Here is a 14,725-nt window from a genome sequence, read left to right on the forward strand (position 1 = left end):
TTAACTGCGTTCTTAAACTCAATCAATTTAATTATAAACAAATTTATTATTATTAAAGTATATCTCAACTAAAATATTGCATGAATATATTGATGCACATTTTGTATTGTCTCGTTTTTTTTATAATTTTGAGAATTATTTAAATATATATAATATATTAAATCAACTAAAACTATAGTATAAATAAATTGTATATGAATTAAAAATAACTTTCCTATTTTTTCATTGTTAATAAATATTTACATGATTGTTCATTTTTATTATGATAATTGAGATGAAGATAATGAGACTTGAAACTGAAATTAAAAAAAAATAAAATATATATATATATATATATATATATATATATATATATATATATATATATTATTAAAACTTATCAAAACACTGATCTATTTTCAGAAATATTATTCTCAAAATAATAATATTTTAGTTTATAATAATATTTTAAATAAATCAGTATTTATATATATATTTATAATTAAAGATTTATAAAAATTGCTATTTGCTCTTTCTCTGTTGACAATATGAAATATAATTTTCAATAATCCTTATAGTAACCAGCTTCTTCAGATGTTTGTATTTTGTTTGATAATTGATGATATGCATCTTCTGTTTCCAAATCCAAACCTTTAATTTTAATGCATTAAAATGCATTAACATTAAGCTTTGCATATGATAATAAATTATTTGATATGTATAAGATAATGAAATCTTACCATGATAGTGATAGGAGGTATGATGTTTCACACTTTTATTAAAATATATATTTGGATGTGTAAACAAGGTGTCATTAAAACAATTATGTTTAATTTCGTAATACTTGTTACATGCTGCAGAATATTGGCCATTTTTTGATAACTTCATTATTGTTGATCTTTCTAGTTTAAATATTAATTAAAGCAAATAAAATAAAAATCCATTGTTCTTATACATAAATTAATATCTAGTTCACACTTACCCAATGCATTAAAACCACAGTTAGTAAGTTCATCTTCAAGTATATCCTGCAGCATATGTTTAAAAGGACATCCGTGATAATCTCTAGGTCCAACAATCGATTCCATAATTTTTAGACATGTAAAGGGTTGATAATCTCGTCGACTACCTTCTTGTCCAAAGACAAATCTTACTTGGTAGCTGTGCTCTTTGTTAAACATTGCCTCGTCCATTATTTTTGTGAATTCATTCTTCCATAAGATCATTGCATCGGACAAAGAAATTCCTATACCCTTTAGAAACAAACCGTATTGTATTCTACCACCATGTGTAAGATGATGATTCTTTCTTAGTGCTTTGTGAAGCACTCTCATACAAAGAGGGTAAGAGCTATCTGAAAGCTATAGCAAAATAATCATTTATAAGAATGTCTAATATGTTATTTATTACAAAATATGTTATAAAATTCAAACATTTGCCACTATTAGTGATAAAACTATCAGAGATTAACAAACAAATCCTATATCCTATCCTGTATTTACCTTATCCAACTGATCAAGTGACACATATTTTTGTATCTCTTGATCCTGTACTAGTATATTACTCTCAATATGAATATTATTTTCTAAATTGGCAAAAATATTAATGAACCTTTCATCATTATATAAATTAGCTCTATCTTCACGTGCAGCCTAAAATATAATAATATAAAATAGAAAAAATTATAATAGTTGGTAACGGATTTGTAATAATTATTTTTGTACATCACAAATACTTACTTCAAAACTTGATATTAGAGTCCTTTTAAAATATGGCACAAACATAAATGCTATTTCTCCTTCAGGTACAAAAGCTTCACCATTCATAATGAAAACTTTGCGTTTCTTAACTAAACTAGTTACATGAATGAAAAGCACTTTGTAAAATTGTATAATATCAATGTTACTAACATGCGAAGAAGACATTTGAAGATATTCCTTGATATCTTCTTTTTCACTTTGACTGATCTGAAAATAACTGAATACTATTCACTCAAGATAAATGAGAAATAGTAAATTTAAATAACATAACATAATATTTTAATAACAGATGATAACCAACAGGTGTAAAATCAAAGTTATTAATGCGCATAAACTGCTTGAGTCCTTTGTTATTTAATGAAGAAAATCTCCATTTGAACAATCTTGTTTCTTGCTTAAAAAACCAGCGTTTTTTAAGTGCATTGAAGGCAACTACAGATCTTAATACAAAATGAGATATATGATCTTTTCTTCTGATACGTATATCCTCATCTGTATGTGATTTACATCCAGGACCATTAATCAGCCTTGCAAATTCATTTATGCCTTCCTTGTGCAATTCTTTGACCAAGGCAGCTTTTCGTTGTGACACAGACATTGTCAATTTTTCTAAATGTATACGTTCTACCAAAGTAAGAACTATAACAAATAAAAAAGATATTTTTTCATTCAAACATATATTGGAGAAAATTATTACATTAATATATTAATTATATAGATATATATTTTAATAATAACTACGAAATATAAGTTCCCACTCGGCATATAATATTTCTGATATATTGCAACGTACAATGTATGAAATATTGCAGCAATTTGTCAGAAAGTATAAGAAATGTTAAATGCTGAGTAGGTCGTGAACGAAAGAGAAATATATTAAATTAACCTTTAAGCCGTGTTTCACATATTTCTTGCAATTCGTCTAGCATTATCTCTCCAAACGGAACATTTTGATACAATTGCAAATCATGGGGATACATATCGCCAAGAGTTTTTGATGACCATTCGATAGGAATTTGAAATTTTGCTATGGATATCATATTTCTTAGATAAAATTTTAATAGAATCCAAAACGTAGAATAAGACAATAAATTAAATATATAAATTATCAATCAATTTCTTTTTAATCAGAACTGGCATTTCACTTATCATTTAAACTTGTCATTTAAATTTCCAACGAATTGTGATTACGAAAGTAATCTGGGCGATCTGGCATCCAATCGTGTAACTGCTAAATCGGAAGTAAACTTTTCGCTTCCTTTTTTCATTCATAAAGGAAAAAAATATTCAAAATGTCTGTTATTGTGTAAAAATAATGAATTATTTTTGGAAAAAGAATATTTGATTGAAGGATTATTGTTGTAGAGCAACTTAAAGAAAAGGAAAAATAATTTTATAAAATCTAAGATATTGTGAATTCTTGAAAAAAGTGAAGAAGATAATTAAAATGGAATAATGTATATAATTTATTGAGCAAAATAATGATAAAATTTATTTATGATCTTTATTCTGCCTTCTTTTCTTTCTTTTCCTTTCTCTTATTGTAGAGCAAAAAATTGCAGTATTATATTGGACTTTGTGCGAAGGAAAAAAATAACATGCAAAAAGCATCTTTATGCATAAAAAAGTCAATCACAAAATCTTAAATAAAAAAATTTTCTTGATATTTCAAATATTTAAAAGTATTTCGTTAGAACAATTAATTTTGTCCATCAATTTGGATAAAAAAACTCTTGTGGCTGTGACATTTGTCAAATGAAGAAGAGTATTTTTATTATTTAAGTTACATTTTCATGGGCGATGTTTTCAAACGCGATCTAGATAGGCGCGGTATGCAAGAAGCGATGCGATACAGCCAATCAACTTATAGCTTTCCCATGAAAGAGAAATTGATTAGCACGTTTTTTTCTCTACGCGTTGACTCATCTCACGTGCATAAACTATATGATTCTTGTTAAGTGGTTGAGAATGCGTTCCGTTTGCCTGACCAATCAGAGCAAGCAAGCAAAGATATCTTTATTGTGATTGGTCAATCTAATACTTCGAAACTTTCGCAGCGTCAAACGAAATGAATGCGAAAATAACAATATTAATAATAATATTAGGTGTGACAATCTAGCTGGGATGGGATTCGATTAGCACGTCACCAATTGGCCAATTCAAATAAGACTCTTTGATTGGCCATCTCTCCATATTGGAAAGAAAAAGATAAAGTCCGAACTTGCAGCCAGTTCAGCTAAAACGAACAGACCCATGATCAAACGGAACGCTTTCATCTAGCGATAATCATATTTATGCGTTATGCGCACAAAGTATGTATATATACTTATTTTAACGATGATTTAATAGCGCGTTGTGCGGTTAATTGATCGATCAGGTATTCCTCCGCGATTAATTTTATATCTTGCACAGCAGACACAAGAGCTTAATTTACGAAATACTGTTGAAAGTACCGTGAGAACTTTGTACCCCGGTAGTCCGCCATTATCGCCGTTTGTGCGGCGTGTGGATCGGCGTATCATTGACTTTTCTTTAGAGTTGACCTTGTTTTTCGGATGCTTGTTGAGAGTGCAATTAGGAAAAATTAATCATCGTTAATCATGTAAGTAATTCTGTTGCGCGCGATCGACATCAGCCGCTCAACTGTGATCATTCGATTTTAACCTTTCGTCTGTATTCGTTGTTTGTGTTATGTTAGGGCTCGCAGCCGGAAGGATAGCACGGGCAAGAGTGACTCTGAAGCTACAGATAAGGAGAATAAGAAAGAGAGAGTCCGAGAAAAGGAACGGAAGAAACGGGCGGCATCTTCTTCTAGTAGTGGAAGTAGGTTAGTAAAATTGAAAAAACTGAAAATACAAGTTAAATTTTTTATATTTATTTCTCAAGTATGATATTGACATGTACGAAATTTTTGTTCAATAGCTCGTCAGACAGCAGCTCTGGGTCTTCGAGTTCTAGTAGTGGCAGTAGCTCCAGATCAAGTTCAACATCCAGTAGCTCGTCTAGCAGTTCAGCTAGTTCTTCAGGTAGTTCCAGAGATCGAGGAAGAAAACGCAGTCGCAGCAAAAGTGTCGATGCTTCACGAAGGCATGATAATAAGGAAAAGGAGAGGGATAAGGAGAGAGAACGAGACAGGGATAGGGACAGAGATCGCGAAAAGGAGAAGAAAAAGGGAAGCAATTCTATTCCTGAAAAACCTAAACCTAAAGGACGCTCTAGGTATTATATTTGTTACAAAGTTATTTGAAATTCTTTTTCTGGTTAATTAGCAAATTACTGTCATTAATTTTTCACAAACATTGCAGATCTCCTTCCCCACGTAGAAAGCGTAGAGAACGTTCGCCAATCCCTAGACCAACCAAAATACATATTGGCCATCTAACACGAAATGTTACTAAAGAGCATGTCATGGAAATATTTTCGGCATACGGTCAGATAAAAATGGTCGACTTTGCGATGGATAAACTTCATCCTAATCAAGGAAGAGGATTTGCATATGTCGAATTTGATACTGCAGATGAAGCTGAAAATGCTATGAAACACATGGATGGAGGTAAGTGCAAATTAATCACTCGAAAATTATTTCGTGTTAACGCGCGTTGTTATCTGTTCACAGGGCAGATAGATGGTCAAGAAATTACGGCTGCTCCGGTATTATTGCCGAAACCTCGACCGCTCATGATGCGACGCATGTCTCCTGGCATGGGACGACGTATGCCACCACGATGGATAGGAGGTGGCAGAAATACGCCGCCACGTTATCGCAGACGTACTCCACCTATGAATCGCCGTAGAAGTCCACGACCACCACGACGCCGAATAAGGACTCGATCGAGAAGCCCACCTAATAATCCGCGACATCGACACCGTCGTTACACAAGATCCAGCACTAGTAGCTCCCGATAGTTTTCCATCACATTGTACATACATTGTACATTTTTTTGAACTTAATATGATCGCAACATTGCTGTACGGTCATGTTATCATATTAAATAATACATGTAACAATTACATCAGATTATAAATGTGTTTACCAAATCATGGCAATCATGGACTCGTTTATGAATATCACAATTTCATGTTTCGTCGAATAAGCACTTTTGAAATATACTAATTTCACAACATGTAATGGTAACACATTTTATAGTTAATTACCTTAAGTTTTTACAAAATCAAGTAGCATTGATATTATCCACGACATCGTCATGAAATGTATGTAAACATTTTTATTAGAAATTAGTATAACCATTCTTTAAAAAAATTGATATTAGCATATATATATAAATAATTGTTTCTCTTTAATCATTTATGTCTTAATTATATCATGTGCACAAAGAATAGATCATGAAGTTCAATCGATTGAATAATAACTTTTTACATATGGTTGAATAATAAAGACGGATGTGTGTGAAATATTTATAAATTTTTCAGAAATTACATAAATATTCTATTAATAATATAACGTAAAAGCAATTGACAGTCTTGAAGGGGAATCTGAGAGAAAAGGTTGGTAAAAAAAATATTGAAAACAATATTGATAGAAACTATGATTATTAGATTCTTTTACAAAGAATCAATTTTAGAAAAAACCTATTCACACAAAATCCTCTTACTTCGCGATATCTACATGAACAAAATCATTGCATCACATTGTAACTTTGCATCGATGAAAAATATCTACAATTTTTAAACTGCTGTGTATAATTGTTAATTGTATAATATACAGTTTTATGGTGACTTTACAGTATAAACGAAATAGAGTTTGAGAATCCGATCATATTCAAAGAAGTTCACTCTCTCTTTTTTTTTTTCTTTTCTTTTTTTGAGGCACCAGGAATATTCGAATGTAACCTGGTCCATGGCACAGAACTTTTCGAGATCTCATATTGGCTTTCTGGTAACACAACGACGCATATGGCTGAGAATCTAGAGAAAAGTTGAAAGAGAAAGATAAAATTGCCATAGTTTGTCTTGTAAACATATTAAAAAACCGGGCTTTATGAACATATTCTTTGATTGAAGCAACTTTTTGGCACGCACAAGCTACTATTATATTAAGCGTCATCCTGTGTTTTTTTGAATATTTCTAATTGTTGTAATTTTACTTTGATAGTTTAATTTATTTGCACTTGTCAAATCTCTATTTGTCACGATTTGATGCGATAGAAAATTAAAAAATAATTTACTACTCTTGAATAATTTTTCTTTTTATATCACAGGAAAGCACCAGAGTGCTATTGTAATCAGCATGCAAATGAAAAAAGCACGTGCTGTCGAAAGCCAAAGAACTTTCCATTTTATATGCCCTCTCTCCTTTTTTTTCTCTATCGTCTCTAATATACAAATTAAAATCTAAGAAGTAAAATTTATACATTTGATCATTTTTATATTACATCAATTAAATTAGGAGCAAATCTTACGTCCGCATTCGTACGTCAATAGCAATAGAGATTCAAGTTTATACGCGTCGCAATAAATAAATAATTAAATAATTTTTGAATAATAATAGAGATCCGCTCAACTCTTTCTCCTAACTTGAATTTGCTTTTTTTTTCTTTTTTACGTAACCATCGCCTCACATTCTATAATAACTATTTTAATATTACACACGATACTTTTTTTATCTGTACGCATAGTTATCGTCGTGATTACGGCTTGTTACCACTATAAACAGTCAGATCACTGAAACTGCAGAAATCACAAAACATCAGCATGATTATTTGTGACACATCAGCGATGCCGTGCGCCTTCCGTAGCTATTTTTCGCGAAACATTCATTATTTGTTAGCTGCCGTTATCGGTGGTACAGCGGCATCATAGCAAGGCATCTTCATTACGTTTTCTTGTATAGTTCTATGCATTCTCGTAATCTTTCTCTCTTGAGATAGCTATAAATATTACATATATAATATCTATATACACTTTCTTTATTCAGATAACGCGCTTCTTTTCTGTTAGCAAAATATCAGCACCGGGTTCCGAACATCATAGGAGGGGAAAAGGAGTGGAGGATGGAGCCTAGAATGTCGGTCCGTCAGTGCGTTCTCTCGCGGAAACTGAGGACACTGAGACGATGTATCATCGAGACTGCGATCCATCCTCCTTCTTGTGAATATCTGCGTGCATAATGGCATTTTCGAGCGGACGCGTCGGTACTCCTGGGCCGGGCCCTGCTCTATGATGCATATGCAAATTGCTGAGCGGACCTGGACTAGGATCTTTACTCCTAAGAGCATTCACTGGTGGAGGAGGATAACCAGCATACAATTTCGCTCGTTCTTCTTCCTCTCTGAATGCCGCCGCTGCCATTAATGGATTGTATCGTAATTGTTGCAGGGGATCGTACCGATAATCCCGGAAAGGATCGCCTGGCCAAGGAGCTCCCGGTTGACCAGCGGGCGCGGATGGCGGTGGAAAGTGTTGTATCGAATGTGCGCTTAAATTGGGAAGTATGCTACTTCGTGGCATAGAATGTGAAGTCGGCATACCATGAGGATGCCTTGAGAGATAAGTATGCGGATGCGGATGATATCTCGGATCGGGCAGTGGATTTGGTCCTGGCGCGGACCCGGTCGTTCCGGGACCGGGTACAGGTGGTCGTGGAAGCATTACAATCTCGTCGTCTTTGCTGCGTGGTTCCTCTTTTATGCGCACTTCTCCAGTATCCAAGGGCGCCGAGCCGTTCCTAAGCGGCGAACGATCTCGAGAAACGATCATGTGTTGCCGATTTTGATGCAGTAATCTTTCGCGCTCCATCTCGCGTCTTTCCATCTCACGGCGTTCCTTATCCCGCCTCTCTCGCTCTCGTTCAGCTGCTTCCTGCTGTTTCCTCTTCTCTTCTTTTTCGCGTTCCCGCCTTTCTCTCTCACGTTGTTCTTCTCTCTCTCTTTCCCTTTCTCTCTCGCGTCTGATACGCTCGCGTTCCCGTTCGGCACGTTCGCGCTCCCGTTCGCGCTCTCTTTCCCGTTCCCGTTCACGCTCCCGTTCCTCCAACTCGGCGCGCCTATCTATCGCGGGCGGTTCCGGCTTCAAACCCCACGAAACAGTGGTCGGTGGAAATCCGGTAGTAGCACGTTGTAATCTGTAAAAAAATTGTATATATTTTTTAATAAATTTTTATTTCTTGGACTAGATAGAGAAATAATAAAAAATGAATAATAACGATTAATATTCTACATAACGTACCCTCGCCATGGATCATGTACCGAACTGAGTCCGCCTAGAGGTGGCATTTCTCTTGGCGGAAAGGTTGAAAGACCCGGAAAATTGGGATTCGGCCCACCAAACGTTGAAGAATACCTTCCAAAAGGAGACATTCCTGTTCCTGTATAAATATAAAATAATATTATAAAATTAATGCATTAAAGAAATAACATATATAACTACAAGAATGAGTACTAGTTAAATGCATTTATAAACACGAACATATATGTGAATAAATGTGAATTTTTGTTACCTCTATTACCTAAATGTGAGGGTGGTGTAGATAGAAAACCGACAGGATGAGGTGGAGGTGGTGCAGGATGCGCAGATGGCATGTTAGTGGGAAATGGAGGTGCCATTGATGGTGCACCAAGTCCAAGACCACTGCCTGGTCCCCCTGGATAAAGATGGCCTGGTGGTCTTAATAACTCAGTTTTTGTACTAACGACACTTCCTGCCTTAGCTTCAGCCTGTTGCTTTTGTTGATGATGATAAATTTCCCATGCAATGCGTACATGCATCGCATTCCATTTTCCACTTTTCTAGATTAAAAAGAACCAAACATTTAATTAAAGATATATGTGTAACAAAATCTACAATATAAAAATTCAAACTTTTTAACTTTTTACATAAATACCTTTGGTGCAAATGAAGTTAAATGATTAGGTGGCACAAAAGGTGTCGAAGGCGGACCAATTCCAGGATGAAGAAGGCCAGTGTTGAAACCGGAATAACCGGAAAGATTTAAGTTTCCACGAAAAAATGGTGATTCAACTCCTCCCAACTTCGGTATGTCCTTAAACTATATATTGATAAGTTTAAACAAAATACTAACCAGATATAAAAGAAATATAAATCTTCAATCATTAGATAGTAGATATACTTCTTACAATTGGAGGTGGAAAAAGCGTCGTTGCAGCCGGTGGCAGCAATGGCGTTGTATGTTGATGTACATGCGTGTGCTGATGCTGATGATGATGCATTTCTGTTCGAAGATATGCCGGTGGACCCAAATTTCCCACTCCAACCCCAACATTTCTGTCCTGAGATGCTAAAAACCTGTTATCAAGTTCTCTCCTCAAAAGATCTGCCTGACCTGCAACATGTGTCACCCCTTCTTTTGGTTAGCGCATTTATTATCTGTGCCTACGTTTACATAGATGCATAATGTATTGAAAAAAAATTTGATTATAAGCTTACTTGTTTGAAACAGAGACTCCGCGGAAAACGGATTTGGATTGGTTGTCGGTGGTGGAAGCGAAGACAGTGAAGTATGTGGACTTGAACTGGACACAGGTGGAGGTAAAGGTGCTGCAAACATCGGTGGTGGAAATGTGTGTAAGCCGAGTGGTCCCGGTGGTGGAGTTGGCCTCGGAACAGATGTAGCTGTTGCCGGAGATAGCTGAGAAGCTGTGTTGCTGCTATTTTTTATGGAAAGAAAAGATTTCAATAATGTTTTTTAAACGACACATTTTATTGAGCAATTTAAATTTGTCGATTTACCTAATCCAACCTTGTGGCTTGGTGTATGCAGGTAGACTAGAATTGGCTGGAGAGGAGGTGTTTGGCACACTAACAGGCGTTATGCTGCCGCGACTTAGACTACTCACGTTGCTGCTGTAACAAACATTACAATTATAAAAATTTTCTGTTTTAACTAATAAAGTAACTCTGACAAATGATGTATTCATAATTCTGCAATCGCAAAAAAAGAAATATTTTACCTGTAACTATCTCTTTCCCGACTAGGACTGTGTCCACGTGGAGAATTATTGTTTCGTCCAGATAAACTGCAGGCCACCATGTCTCTATGGGCGATAGAATTTGCCGTGGTAACTGTATTAGTTATGGTAGACACGCATGTTGTAGTAGCAGCGCTCAATGGAGTATTATTGTGACTCGGAAGATTATTTCCTATGGTCTGTTTATTTATGTTGGTACAAGGAGAAGCTCTACTTCCTCTCTGAAATACAATTATTATTCTCATTATTACTTGCATTTCACAACTTGGAACAAATAATACTTAACATACTCAATGATACAACATGCATAACTTACCACATCTGCACGTGATGAAGCAGAATGAGAAGGGGATGGTACTGCAGGAGGGAGGTATGGGCTATGATTTAAAGCGGTATACGGAGTGTAAAGTGGTGGATACGATGGTTGTGTCTGCGGATACGCAGCTATAGGAATGGGTGGTGGATAACTCGTGGTAGCCGCTCCATTCGATGGTGCTGCTGGCGTAACACCTAAACTGGCTACTGCTGGACTAGTTGTATGACTTGACGAGACAAGGGGCACATTAGGTGGATGCAATGCAGGTATCGTAGTGTGCGACTGCTGGGACAGGGAAGGTGGTGGCAGAGCAGGGGAAGCCGGCCGCTGTTGCGGAGCTATTGCACGTGGATTCGCTGCCAAAGGACTAGTCATCTGAAACATGGTTTAATTATTAATAAATATAATTCTTTTGTGTACACAAAAGTAAATTTTTATAACAAGAAATTATACTTACAGGAGGCTGGGATATGTGTGGAGGCAACGTTGGACTGGGAGGACTCGGCGCTGTTGGAACTGGTGCAGATGCAGGCACAGGAGGCGGTATAGGTGCCGGAGCATCCGTTGCTGGATTAGAAATTTGCCCTCCCGTATCCGGTGGAGATCCGCCTGCCCCGTTTGTGGGTGGCAGAACGTGTGGCGAAGAAGAGGGCAATTCGTCTAGAACAAAATAAAAGTAAAATATATATTTCACGAATATAATATGGTAATATTTATAGTTCTGAAACATAAACATGTTATTCGTACTTACATTTATAATTTTAGAAAATATTACTTACATTTACGTGCAAGAGGTGGTGGGGTAGAAGATTCAAAGAGTATCGATTCGGCATCCGAGCCCTGTAAAATAAAAATAATAATATTATTAAAATGAATCAATTATTTTCTTAAAGTACTTAAAACTATGCACATACCTTATCGTCTTCTCCTTCACTATCACACTGAAATAAAGAAATTATTTATTATTAAGTAAATAATCTCTTGTTAATGCCATACTTATTATTATAAACAGAAATTTGGAGAATTTGTATTTAATAAAATATCTAATATAATTTATATAATTTATTTAAAATATTTGTAATACTTACGATATAACCTTTACCCGAACTGCAATGACTGCTAGCCTATATTATAAAAATAGTTTCGTGAATAAATATATCAACTTATATTTCTTAACATTAGATGATAAAAAAATAGATGTTGACCTTTGTATATAATAAATTTTTGTTTTGCTTTTGTTCTGCTGAACATTTATTTATCATATATGAATTCTATGTTATATGAATTTAAATGAATTATAGTGTATGAGATTACATCGCTGAGATGGTCCCTAGAACTGTCTGCGTCCTGGCAATCCCTAGGTATACCAGGGCCGTGCAATTGTTCAGATGCTCTACCACTATCGTCGCTTGTACCTGCATCTAGGCCCTGTAAAAGGAATTACCAGAATAATGAATGGTAAGAGATTCAACTATATATATAATTAAATTAAGATTACTGAATTATACCTGGTTTAACGTTGAGGGTGTCAGTATGGAATTATGTGTGTAATGGTTGTGCTTGAAATGGTTGTTTTTGATGTGGTGCTCGTTGTGCCTATTATTCTGTCCTGTATCCACCTTTGGTTTCTCTTCCACTATTGATAACAATGTATGCAGCTTCTTAATATTATTTTTTCCAGCTAACTTTATTGCACTCTGAAAACACAAAAAATATACATATTATACATATGTTATATTATTTATATATATATTCAATATTTTATATATATAAATATAATTTTTAAATTATATATATATATATATATATATATACATATACATATATATGTACACACACACACACACACACACACATATATATACAATATATATATATATATATATATATATATATATATATTTCGTTTCAATTATTTAGAAAATATTAGAAAAACATTTGTAGCAGTAACATTGTTACCATACATTTTAATTCTACATTTAATATGAGAAATCATTTATTTATATTTTTTTCCTAATATTTGTACACATATAAAAAAAAGTAAAAAAAAAAAAAAAAATGCATGAATCTTGCCATCGTTTCTGTCAGTGATGAAATGGTACTAATGAAATATACCAGGTATGATTAGCATTAATATCTGACATTATCAAACTCCAATTAAATCGTTCGACGAATATACATGAGATGCCCACCTGCGTTCGCGACAAGTGCAAAGCGACGCCGCTATCGAATTCCCGAAAGTCGCTAGTCGTATCCCGCTCGCGAATCCGCGGTGTCGTGTTTCATTCTTAGCGCCCGCGCGATATACTCGCTGCTCTCTAGCAATGCACGGTGACGATACCGACGTCGCCGAGAGCCATGCTCTCAAATCGCACGATCATCGAGTTTTCGCACTGTCTAATCGCCGAACGCACTCGGATACACCGTATAAACACTGCGCGAAGGGAGAGGGGGAGGGAGGGGGGAGAATCTCGCCGCGAAAATAGCTCGATTAGAGAGCAACAAGATGTAAGGAACAACAACGACGACGATGTCGGGGAAAGATCGTTGACGATGCGTAGAGTCGAGAATCCGCGGCGAGACGGTTCGCGGAACTTTCACACGCTGTTGCGCGCGACCGCCGGTGAAAAAAAGATCGGACGTGGTCGGGCGAGACGCGAGAGAAGGCCTCCTTCTCTCCGTCGGAGCGAGCCTTCAAACCGCGACACCAGTGCACATTTCCGAACGCGCTGCCACCTTCTCTTTCTTTCCACGAGCGAACGAGAGCGAATAAAACGTTACCGTTGATTCGCGATATCGGATCTCGCCATGCGACTCTCCGCCGACGACTACGACGGCGACGACGACGACGACGACGATGACGACAACAGGATGATGACGATGACACGACGGACTGATTTTTCGCGATTGGCGCGGGATAATCTCCTCGCCGCGGACGGGCGTTCGCAAGATGACAGAGGGATTTCGCAGACACCCGTGTCTCGTGTGTGCGCGATGCAGCACGGGAGCGTTGCTGGTGGGGGGGAGCGATGAAAGAGAGCGGGGAGCGAGGAGAAGCGAGAGAAAGAGCCGCGAGGAGACGACGATAGGAGGGGGGACGAGGATAAGGGAGATAGAGCGAGAGGGATGGCAAGGGAAAGAGCGAGGAAGAAAGAGAAGACATTGACCGAACGAGCAGCCGCGCGACGAGGCCTCTTCGCCGTGCCAGGCCAGCTGGAAGGAACGAACCACGATCCGATTGCTCTTTCTCTCTCTCTCTCTCTCTCGCTCTCTTCATCTCTATCTTTCTTTTTCGCGACGACGCCGTTACGCTCTCTTTCTCAAACACACGCTTATGGGATGTCATGCTCCTCGCTTCTCCCAACGCTTTCCTCTCTCTCTCTCTTTCCCTCCCGTATCACGGGCGGGTACCAAAGAAAAGAAGGGAAAAAGCCACTAGAGAGCTCGCGGTTGGCGCAAAAAACCACCGCCGCCGTTGCTACCACCACCACCGCCGACATCATCGTCGTCGTCGCCACCGCCACTACTGCCCGGCAAAAACCACACTCCACCTGCGCACGTGTGCCAACTGCGAGTCGAAACCCCCTAGGACGTGTTCGTCGCGGTCGAATCGCGTGTTCCGCGGTGTGACGCGAATTAATTGAATAAAACCATCGCGCCCGATCGGGCAAGCTGCGTCGTGAAAGAAAATACCCGCGAGGGCACTCAGAGTACAGATCGAATTC

General features: G+C 36.8%; 3 protein-coding genes across 12 annotated transcripts in view; 1 reads left to right on the plus strand and 2 right to left on the minus strand.

Moving 5' to 3' along the window:
* Positions 1 to 411: 411 nt before the first annotated feature.
* On the minus strand, positions 412 to 3,477 carry LOC126849772 (DNA primase large subunit-like). 2 transcript variants are annotated; one of them, XM_050591992.1, is made up of 7 exons: positions 2,626 to 3,477; positions 2,041 to 2,378; positions 1,719 to 1,946; positions 1,482 to 1,631; positions 962 to 1,340; positions 720 to 881; positions 412 to 630 (listed from the first exon to the last, which is right to left on the minus strand). In XM_050591992.1, the coding sequence occupies exons 1-7, from the start codon at positions 2,777 to 2,779 to the stop codon at positions 542 to 544; spliced, it is 1,500 nt and encodes a 499-aa protein (XP_050447949.1). In that variant the 5' UTR covers positions 2,780 to 3,477; the 3' UTR covers positions 412 to 541. The 2 variants fall into 2 exon arrangements, with proteins under 2 accessions (XP_050447949.1, XP_050447950.1); XM_050591993.1 differs by lacking the exon at positions 412 to 630 and having other exon boundaries at positions 736 to 877.
* Positions 3,478 to 4,087: 610 nt separating this feature from the next.
* On the plus strand, positions 4,088 to 5,786 carry LOC126849785 (RNA-binding protein with serine-rich domain 1-B). Its single transcript, XM_050592022.1, has 5 exons — positions 4,088 to 4,341; positions 4,438 to 4,566; positions 4,662 to 4,958; positions 5,045 to 5,292; positions 5,356 to 5,786. Coding segments are annotated over exons 1-5 (966 nt in total). The 5' UTR covers positions 4,088 to 4,339; the 3' UTR covers positions 5,646 to 5,786.
* A 487-nt stretch (positions 5,787 to 6,273) lies between these two features.
* The window catches only part of LOC126849755 (autism susceptibility gene 2 protein-like), a 33,020-nt gene continuing 24,568 nt past the window's right edge, over positions 6,274 to 14,725 (minus strand). The window contains exons 1-17 of one of the 9 annotated variants that reach the window (XM_050591944.1): positions 14,412 to 14,515; positions 13,074 to 13,101; positions 12,509 to 12,697; positions 12,315 to 12,428; positions 12,089 to 12,124; positions 11,915 to 11,941; positions 11,780 to 11,840; positions 11,458 to 11,660; positions 11,001 to 11,375; positions 10,667 to 10,905; positions 10,446 to 10,556; positions 10,143 to 10,360; positions 9,833 to 10,059; positions 9,580 to 9,744; positions 9,196 to 9,484; positions 8,925 to 9,063; positions 6,274 to 8,820 (exon numbers count right to left, since the gene is read on the minus strand). In XM_050591944.1, the coding sequence (XP_050447901.1) occupies positions 7,818 to 8,820; positions 8,925 to 9,063; positions 9,196 to 9,484; positions 9,580 to 9,744; positions 9,833 to 10,059; positions 10,143 to 10,360; positions 10,446 to 10,556; positions 10,667 to 10,905; positions 11,001 to 11,375; positions 11,458 to 11,660; positions 11,780 to 11,840; positions 11,915 to 11,941; positions 12,089 to 12,124; positions 12,315 to 12,428; positions 12,509 to 12,697; positions 13,074 to 13,101; positions 14,412 to 14,503 (3,516 nt within the window). In that variant the 5' untranslated portion in view covers positions 14,504 to 14,515 and the 3' untranslated portion in view covers positions 6,274 to 7,817. Of the gene's footprint in view, positions 8,821 to 8,924; positions 9,064 to 9,195; positions 9,485 to 9,579; positions 9,745 to 9,832; positions 10,060 to 10,142; positions 10,364 to 10,445; positions 10,560 to 10,666; positions 10,906 to 11,000; positions 11,376 to 11,457; positions 11,661 to 11,779; positions 11,841 to 11,914; positions 11,942 to 12,088; positions 12,125 to 12,314; positions 12,429 to 12,508; positions 12,698 to 13,073; positions 13,102 to 14,411; positions 14,516 to 14,725 lie in introns of those variants that run through there. The other 8 variants (XM_050591942.1, XM_050591943.1, XM_050591946.1 and 5 more) reach the window with 8 other exon arrangements.

This window comes from Cataglyphis hispanica, chromosome 5 (genome assembly GCF_021464435.1).
Source record: "Cataglyphis hispanica isolate Lineage 1 chromosome 5, ULB_Chis1_1.0, whole genome shotgun sequence".
In the NCBI taxonomy this organism is placed as follows: domain Eukaryota; kingdom Metazoa; phylum Arthropoda; class Insecta; order Hymenoptera; family Formicidae; genus Cataglyphis; species Cataglyphis hispanica.